Genomic DNA, 10,051 nt, shown 5'->3' on the forward strand with positions numbered 1-10,051 from the left:
CAACTGGTGACCCTGCAGCCAGACACATACTTTCCACTTCTTATGTGAGTGATTAGTAGTTCTGTCAGGAGGAACGCATCCACTTCCTCACTTCGAGGTCAGAACCTAAATAGATCACCAACACTGACCAGGGAGCATTATGGAACTGTAATTTTTGTGGCAGTGCATGTGGTCCACAGAGAAGGAGCCACAACTGGTGTTTATAAGTCTGGTGGAGTTATTTTCAGAGTTTAGGCCATTTAAACATTTTTCTCTTTTTTTTCTTTTTAATGGTCACAAAGCAGAGAAAACTATACCATAAACACAATATAAAGAATGGACATACAATAATACAGAATAAACGAGAGAAAAAACTGTTACATGTTTCATAATCATATGCTGTTTAGTAACCAGGAGAGATAGTCAGATAGATGATCAGCTGTAAATTCTCACACCAGTTTTAAAATATTTATACTGACTTCCAGTCAGTCACAGGATAGATTTCAAAACCCTGCTGATTGTTTACAAATCCCAGAATGGTTCTGGACCAGAATACATCTGTGATATGTTCAGAGAATATAAACCAAGCAGAGCTCTTCGATCCAAAGGCTCTGGTCAACTAGTCCAGATCAGAGTCCAGACTAAACATGGAGAAGCGGCATTTAGCTGTTATGCTGCAAACAAGTGGAACAAACTGGCAGTGGAGATTAAACTTTCACCATGTGTAGAAACTTTTAATTCTGCTTGTAATTATTTTAATATAATTTATGATTTTATCATGATTTGTTATTTGTATTTTCTTTTATGCTTTTTTTCTGTAATGCTTTTAATGTTTCATGTAAAGCACTTTGTATTGTCCTGTACATGAAAAGTGCTATACAAATAAACTTGCCTTGCCTAAATTATCTGGATATGGTAATTGGGGTCTGCTGCCATCTAGCGGCGGCTTTGCGCAGTGCGGCTGCGTCTTGCTGACGTCATAGAATAATAAGGAAGTCGAAACGGCACGAGACCAGGTAAATGGTAGCTCTGCAGCATCTGTCTTCTGTAAAACATGTTTAAGATGTCAAGTCACTAAATCGGAACAAAAGCAGAAGAAATGTGAAGTGATTAAATGAAGGCGGTTGCTTTTATTTTTCTAGTTTGGTCTCTTTCTTTCTCTGCTTTATGAAGAAGCTCGATGGAGAAATACGCCCGCCTGAGAGTCATAGGAGAAGGGTCTTTTGGTCGGGCTGTGTTAGTCCAGTGTAAAAACTCCCAGGAGAAATATGTGGTCAAGGAAATCCAGCTTCCCAAGGTACGTCCAAACAATTATAAAGATGTAACCTACAGATTTATTTAAATATGAACTTTGTGGGGGTCCTCGCCAGTGTTGTGGAATAGAAATGGGAAAAAAATCTCCTGTGGAGAATATCTTGCAAGGAAACTAATAACAATACTGATAAAACTTTAATATAAACATACAAGCAAAATGTTTTGCTTATGGAGAAGCTATGTGGACTGTATCTGAATCCAGTCTGCAGCTTTGGGGCGCAAATAGAAATATTGTCTGCGAGGTGCTGATAACCCACCAGATTGCTGCCAACATTGATTCACAGAGGCTGTTTGTTTTGCTTAACAACAAATGCATTACTCTTTATATTTGCATTTTTATAGAATCAGTCCAAACTGCAAAATTCAAAGAGCGAAGCCATCCTGCTATCCAGAATGAAACATCCTAATATTGTGGCCTTCAGGGAGGCATTTGAAGGTAATCACACACTCAGCAATCCTTTTAAAACGTATTACAAGATGTTTTGGGAGATACAGTTGTGGTTGTTTGGGTTGCAGAATAGGAAATGTGATTGTGTTTGTTCAGTGGATGACCTTCTTTGCATTGTTATGGAATACTGTGGTGGAGGAGATCTGCTCCAGAGGATTCGGCAGCAGAAAACCACAGAGTTCTGTGTTGAAAATGTACCGTAAGCCTCGAATATCTTCAGCTATTTTCAATATTATGCATCTATTTTTGTTCTTGTTTTTTTTTTTTTAACAGTTTGTTTTTCTTTTCCCAGATATTAATGTGGTTTGCCCAGATGTGTGCAGGTGCGAAGCATATCCATGATAAGCGGGTTTTGCACAGAGATCTGAAGTCAAAGGTAATGTAGCAACCAGGCGCTGTAATTCCTGCCTGCTAATGGATTTTCTGTTTGCATGTAAATGCAAAGAGGGGCCCCTGTCATCATTGTCTGGTCTGCTGATTTCAGGTTGATGTTTTTTTTTTTTCTTCAGTCATAAAGATGACATTCAACACCAACTGATGTGGATGATAAGATTTTCTTTATCAGAGAAAATAATGACAACCAGAAGTCACTAAATTAGTTCACTGGTTGGTTGCGTATTGATGGAATCTCATCAGTGTGAGAACTGTGAAATGAAATGAACAAAGTAGGGAATTGCTGTTAGGAGATAAGATCCAAACATTATCTCCCACTTATGCATAATATCATCATTTTGCCACTGTTGCATGTTGGTACACTTCCCTCATGCGCACCGCTTTTTTTTTTTTTTTTTCTCATTTCCGTACCCAGAACATTTTCCTGACAGATGATGGCTCAATCAAGCTTGGAGACTTTGGTTCTGCATGTATTCTGAACAGGTACAGCACGAGGGGAAAGAAATGGCTTTTTAAAACAACATGCTCACTGCTTCATTTGCTTTTGCTATATTTTAAATTGAACCCTAAATTTGTTGCAGCTCAAAGGCTTATGCTCAGACATATGTTGGTACGCCGTATTACGTTGCACCGGAAATCTGGGACAACAAGCCATATAACAATAAAAGGTATGTTACAACAATTGTTTTTCTTTTAAATAACCCAACCTAATAGCTAAAGTAAAATAAATGTGATGCAGATTACAGGAAAAAGCTATATATAAAAAAATATGATGTCGTTCAAGAGTCACCTAATGAGGCCTAAAACTATTAGCTTCCAGGTGTGTGTTATTCTATAAATTAAGCTGCACTTGTGGGTTTTGCATGTCTCTTGTATATCATTAATGATTTACTGTAAATATGCATTTATTTTCCATACCATCCATACATTTTCTTAACTTAGTCCATTGGGCGGGCGACAGGATACACCCTGGACCCTCGTCAGTCCATCACAGAGCCAATAGAGAGGGACAAACAACAATTCATGCTCACATTCATTCCTAGGGAGAATGTAGAGGGATTAATTAACCTAACATGCATGTCTTTGGACGGTAGGAGAGAGAGAAAACCCATGCATACGCAGGGAGAACGTGCAAAGTCCTCACACAAAGACCAGCGTTCAAACCTATTAGCTAGGGGGTTCAAACCTCCCCCTAGCCGAGGCTCGAATCAACGACCTTCTTACTGTGTGGCCTCAGTGCTAACCACTTTTCCACCATGCCTATGTGAATTTTATTCCCCTTTTTTGTGCTCAATCAGCCCCAGTAGATGTTCAGAACAGCCAGTGTTGATATCCAGTTGCTAGCATGGGAAACAGTGTCCTGAAGCAAAATGATGCTGTAAACGGGAGTTGCCTCTGAACCCTGCAGAGCAGCGACGGAGCAGGGAATTTACATCAGAAATGTCTTTGCGCATCAGCAGTCAGGCTCTTTGAGACGCTCTCCAGTTAGCCATGCAGTTCTGTGTCTTTCCTGACTGTCATTAACCGTCTTTCTGTGCTCTGCAGCGATGTGTGGTCTCTGGGTTGTGTCCTCTACGAGCTCTGCACCCTACGACACCCGGTAGTCCTCCTCCCACCCTTCACACACTGTACACCATGAGTTTTACTGTCTTAAAATACAGTCTCTGTATCGATGTGTCAAATATTTCTGCTGTCATGTTACAGAACAGGGAGTAGAACGTTAGTAATGGACTGATGGGGCTGTTACGGATGTTACGGTGCTGTGTGTTGTCTCAGAGACCCTCATCCTTGTCTGTGACCAGTTCCAGGCATCTAGCTGGAAGAGCCTGATTCTGAAGGTGTGTCGGGGTGCATACCCTCCTCTTCCCACACACCTGCCTTACGAGCTGCATTACTTGGTCAAGCAGATGTTTAAGACTAACCCAAAAGACCGGCCGTCTGTGCACACAATTCTGACCTCTCACCGGGTTTCCAGACTCTTGCGCCCACATCTGCCCTCACAGGTAAAAAAAAAAAAGCAAGCTAGCAGCTGCTCAGACAGCTAAACTTACAGGGATTTTATTGCATCAGGATGCAAGTCAAATAAGTTCAGATTGTTCCTTAGCTGTGGTAGCTCACCGTGGAATCTGACCTTTGACAAGCGGCTGTTAGTTCAGATGGTGTAATGTACTGCACCGCTTTGCATCTTTTACAGCCCATAGAGGATGCGAAAGAGGGAAGGCGTACAGGTCGGTGGAACAGAGAGGAAGGGAAGAAGGTGGCTGAGTTTCTGGGAGAGAAGAGTTTGATAAAAACAACGACGTTGGCAGGTAATGTCTAGTTAAAATTGTTGTCCACTTTGGTTGTTTTTGAATAAATAAAACCAAATATCCCAAATCCTTTGCCTCAGGTGGGGAGTTAAGCAGAGGCTGCTGTGAAAGCACTGGGCTTGTCCCTCGAAAGCAGTGGGCAAATGAATCTCCAGGCTCTGTGCTGCAGGTGTTGGCCAATGCCAGCTTGGTCTCATCTGACAGCATGGCATCAGTCAAGCAGACCCACACTGGTTCTACACATGGAAGTATGACCGCTGTGGCATTTTTCACTTCTGGTGATCAAAACAGAAAGTCTACTATCAGAATGTTATTTCTGTGTTTTTCCAGTTGGGTCAGAGGAGCCAGAAGATGGCAGGCAGAGAAGGCGATGGGAGAGGGACCCTCCTGACAGACTTCTGGATCTGTTTGAGAAGGCTCCACTGAAGAGAGCCTTCAGCACCTTTTTAATACACAGAGGAGGTCTGTTGATATTTCACTACTGTGGAGCACGTTTAAAGACACTTTTCCTCACCATCATTAATAAGCAGCATTACGGTATTATAGATTTATTAATGATTTTCAGAGGACAACCCTCTGGTCGGACCTCTCTCCCAGCAGCAAGGAGATGACACTGATGGGCCAGAGCCAGAAGTGGCTGTCGATGAATACAGACTGCAGCCACGCTCTGACGATGAGGACACGTAAGACTAGATTTCAAGCTATTTCAGGATTCAAATGCAAGATCTGGCTCCTCTTATGGAGCACCAGCAGGATTTTTTGTTTCAACACCACTTCCAAAAGCCACACCAGCATTAAACGTGCAAAAAATAAATAAAAAGTGAAGTTTTACAATACGTGCATGTTACACATGGGCCGTGTAATCCATAACAAAGCACATACATGTGGACAGTGGTAAAGTTATTTCCCTATTGCTGTTTTATTAAAACGTATTAAAGCTATATAACGAATTTATCTCACAACGCAGACTCTCAACTTTAAGAGGGTTTTTACATTCAAGTGAGAAGAGGCGTTTAGAAATGACAGCTTTTCTAACACTTCAGCTGCTTTTGTTCAGGTGCTCCACTGTAAGTGGACGAATTACCAGTAACCTCAGCCTCATTGATGACTGCACTGCAGATAACTACTTCAAAATTGTCTTCTTCTACTTCGTCTTCTTCTATGTGCCTTTTAAGACATTACTTATCCCAAATGATGCTCTAGCGCCTGTCAAACCAAACCAATACAGCAGTTTTGAAAGGATCAGAGATGTTTGACCCTTCAGTCAGGCAGAAAAATGGTCAAAAACACGGCGAGTGGATACAAGGGGCTCGTTCTAAGAGAGTAAAATCATTGCTGCTTTTAGAAACTCCTGGTTGCTTTTTGCTAAATCATCTGACTTATTATACAGTGTTGTTCCTTCAACTTTTACTGGTTTGGCTGCGTCTGAGCAGGCAGTTGATCCCGATACGTTTCAGAATTGATCTCATCATTTCCTCTCTCACGTTGCTTAACAAACACCAGTGAACCGTTCCTTTTGAAAGCATCCGAGAGCATTCACTGCAGGTTTCATATCACGGTCCATTCTAAACATTCCCCACACTTTCCTTTGTTCGAGGAATGCTGTCGCAGGACTCCTTCGCACTGTTGACCCATATTCCTTACACAGCTGTAACGGGAATCTGTTTTTGTACATAGTTGAAATAACAAAAACTGTGTCAGTGTCAAAATATTTCCGAGCCGGACTTCACGTCAGCACCAGGCAAAATAAACATCGTTCTCATTAAATATTAATGCATAGACGGAGCGTCCGCTCTGTTTGTGGCTGAACGTTCGGAATGTGCTGCGTTTCTATCTTCTGTATAATTGACCTTATTAATGAAAACACATTAAAATGCATTGTATGCTTTGTCCTTTCCTCGCAGGGACTTTGAGGAAGAGTCTCCATGTGACTGGATGGATGAAGTTGAGAAGATGTTTTTGGAAGACCGCAGCCTCGTTCCTCCTGACTCGACACAGTCCAACAGTTAATATTTACATTAGTTGAAAACACTCCTCTGTTTGCATTCGCCTATATGAATTCCTGATTTAAAGACTGTCTGATAACACCGCTGACGGCTCATTTCTGCTCTGAAGATTCAGAGCAAATCTTGTTCTGATGTTCCAGACTTTTCACGCGAGTGTGTGTGCCGTTTCTGATTTGATTGAAACGCCTGCTGTGTGCTGTTTGGGTCAGCAGCGATAACATTCCCGGCAGACTGAATGCCGTCTGGAAGCTGCTGTTCGCCTCTTTTGGAGAAGCAGGAAATATAAGCCTCAGACAAGTGGGGTCTCCACGAGTTCACTTCAGCTCGAGCCGCCAGGCTCTTTTTGAAGCTCGCTTCCTCTGTTGTATTATCGTAGACTAAACATGTTCCCTTGTTGGTATTGTTGAGCTTAATTCTCATGATGAGACACAAACAAGGCATACATCTGCTCCATTTGGCTGCTTTGTTGTTTTTGATTTGTTGTGACTTTACAGTCCTTGTCCTCCTCCGTTGGATGCTAATGTTGTACCACTAGGTGGCATTCAAAGAACTGACGACAACACTGTGGGCTGAAGAGGTGGAAAAGCTCTCTGAAAATGAATATAACTACCAACAGCTGGATGAGTGTGCGTCTTCCTCGTGTAGTTGCGAAACCTCTTGCTGTCTTTGTTTTGGCTAAACAATAGTGGGTTTGGCAACAGGGCCGCAAAAGCCTCGCCCATGACATTTTGGGAGCAGCAGGAAATGGATGTTACGAGTCAACAGAACCATAATGGTGCTGATTCACCAACAGTGAAACCAGGGATGGATTATCCTTCTGCCAAAGTTCCTCCAGAGACTTCCCACTGGCTGACAGGAGAGCTCCACGCCATGAGACTATCTGTCCTGAATGCATTTTTATTGAGGAAGCTCATTACTGCAGCTCGGTTCTTATCTTGGGGCCACAATGAATCCCCATCCAGGGCTCACGGTCCAGCCCCCCTCCCTGCTTTTGTGAAATAATTTTTCATTTCCCCTTGTGCCCCCTGAAGATGCTCATGTTGAGTGAAGATACAGATAAATTGGTGGACCACAGTTGACTTACAGTATCATCATGTTCTGCGTCCTGCAGATAGGAAGGAGGGTCTCTGTAGTGGGAATAATTATAGTGTTTTTTTTACAACTCAATGAAAACTAAGGAATACTTTTTTTTCTAGAAATTGTGTAAGAAAGGATGTTTCCTGAAGGTTTTAGTATATAAGTGATCAATGTGTTTATTCAGAAAGGTTTTAGATGTGAAATAGCCTCTAAATGATCACCATAATTTCAGCACAGAACAGTTTTATGTGAAAAATGCACAAAACATAGCATCTCCAATATATAGCTTGTCTTGATTTTCCTTTCATTTGCACCTCATTTTTTTTTATTATTTTGGTCCTAAAGTAGCGGCAGTTTCAGCAAAACAAAGCTGTTATTTGAAGCAGTTGATTGTCAAGTCAAAGGTTGAAGGCTTGGTCTAAAAAATTAATCCAGATTGAAGGTTCACAGAGTTTTACATCATAAAATATAGAGCTAAACAAGCAGATGAACAGAGGATTCCTCCTGCAGGAAGGATGTGAAGTTATGTCTGTTGTATCTCAAAGGTCATAAATGATCCCAAAAAAAGCAGCGTTTGTTTGACTAAACTGCATCTGTGCAACTCTCCCGTTCGGAGTGTGTCATGTCAAACGGGAAATTAAACTTTAATTTAAAGGTACTATTCAGAGCAGAAAATCAAAATAAACTGCAGCAACTTTATGTCATCATTATCTTCTATGTTTTGTGTTCAGCTCTATATTTACAAAAGCAAGCAAAACCACACTGAGCTGGTGTTCCTCTTGTGCTACCAGAAGAGAAACCAAAGTGCTCGTGCTGTGATGTTGTATTTCCTTTCTCTCTTGTTCATACTCGTCTTGAAACATGCTACATCCTGTATTTCAGCATTTACAGTCACAGCACACACATCAGTTTGCTGCTCAGTCTTCTAATCTAAAGTGATTCTGTAATTCTCTTCCTGTGCATCCTGGTGACCTGGTAGCAAACAATCAGATATCCTTTCTTATCAAATGATGCACAGAAGACCTTTCATTTTGGTTATCTGGTAGCTTGTCCACACACCTCGACCCTCAGCTGCTGTCATCACCCTTACGAAATATTCACGCTTGCTATCTGTAACAGTCTCAATTCCCCTTTTGTCTCCCTTGCCTCCCTGTTTTTGCATCCTACTTTTTGCGTGTCCTCAGTTTCACTCAGGAAGAGCTCTGCAGATGCAAGATGACCCGGTGATCTCTGTCTGGCTACTGATGCTTAGAAAGCCATTTTCTATCAAAATCCTGTGTTTGCTGCAGCTGTCTGGCTTGGCTTTCTTCTTGACATTCAGTACATCGCTTTATGTAATGTATTAATACTTGTGGTTGACATTTATGGCCTCTGTAGTATCTAGTGGGCAATGAAATTTACTTTCGTGAGTCACCAAATAGAGAACTGCTGTTTATCCTTCAAAGGGGCGTCGCTGTTCCTGTTAATAACAAAGCACTTAGTCGCCCCTGTTAGAAGTCTTTTTGCAACTATAAATATGAAGGCTGTCATTGCCATGATTATTTCTAGTGCTCTACACTGACCCTCTATTGTTTGTTGCCAGTAGTTCATTTGTTTGATTTGGGGTTTTTTTTTCTTCTTTTGGTTTGTGTCATCATAGAAACTGGTGTGGCCAAGCAGGGCTTTGTCATAGAACAATTCGTCAACAGCTCAAAGTAAAAAAGATCAGGAACAGTTATATTTGGATCCTGGGTAATGTGAAGTGAGACCCATTAAATGCTCTGTTGACTCCAGATGAGCAGCTCCACCTTTAGTTGGGGGGCAAGGTCTCTGCTGGCCCGTTACTTTGCCATCCTTCCTTTTAGCCAATAATAGATCAGCTGTCAAGTCCCTTGACAGACAGTTTTCCTTTTTGGAGCTTGAATGCGAGTCACTGAAATCTACTGCGTTCCTATTGTTTGTATGAAGCAATAATGTGTTGTTTGTGAAATGTGATAGCGTCTTGTGTGGTCCAGGTGTTTTCTTCTGGGTACACTGAGAACCGCAATGACCTTCCAGCTTCACCAGGCAGGCTTGATGCATCTTCAGAAGCAGAATGGTGAATGTGCTGACACCCAGGCACCACCCACAACACTTACACTTGTGAGGCTAGTGGAGATACAGAGAGGAGTAACAAATGTGTGATTTTAGAGGAAAAGAAAAAGTTCAAGATATTCTTTTGAGCTTGTGGTTTTTGCCTTTTCTCTTTAAGTGTTAAAGTGCAAACCATGACATAAGGTATGATCTGCAGAGTTCTGCTATTACAAGTGCCACTCATCTCATCACATCTTACATTCTTTGATCAACAACTTTTTTCTAATGCGGCATGATCGTGAATATGACTTGCTGCACAGGCTAAAAGAACCCTTTACTTGCAACCTGTGCATGCAAAAGGACTGCTGGATGGATGGAAACACATGGTGGAAAGACAGTAAAGAGCTGCAGGTTTGCAGCTTCGATCTTTCATAAGCACACACATATATGTATATATATATATATATATATAT

General features: G+C 41.6%; 1 protein-coding gene across 1 annotated transcript; it reads left to right on the top strand.

Moving 5' to 3' along the window:
* Positions 1 to 950: 950 nt before the first annotated feature.
* nek3 (NIMA related kinase 3) lies at positions 951 to 8,745 on the top strand (the record flags this gene model as incomplete). The annotated part of the gene is made up of 16 exons (XM_079246047.1): positions 951 to 995; positions 1,122 to 1,276; positions 1,636 to 1,729; positions 1,838 to 1,935; positions 2,034 to 2,117; positions 2,550 to 2,617; positions 2,716 to 2,802; positions 3,680 to 3,734; positions 3,937 to 4,137; positions 4,329 to 4,443; positions 4,524 to 4,691; positions 4,774 to 4,905; positions 5,009 to 5,126; positions 6,348 to 6,440; positions 6,659 to 6,813; positions 8,711 to 8,745. The coding sequence occupies exons 2-16, from the start codon at positions 1,160 to 1,162 to the stop codon at positions 8,743 to 8,745; spliced, it is 1,620 nt and encodes a 539-aa protein (XP_079102173.1). The 5' UTR covers positions 951 to 995; positions 1,122 to 1,159.
* Positions 8,746 to 10,051: the final 1,306 nt, after the last annotated feature.

The sequence above is a fragment of the Telmatherina bonti genome (genome assembly GCF_933228915.1).
Source record: "Telmatherina bonti genome assembly, chromosome: 9".
Classification (NCBI taxonomy): Eukaryota; Metazoa; Chordata; class Actinopteri; order Atheriniformes; family Telmatherinidae; genus Telmatherina; species Telmatherina bonti.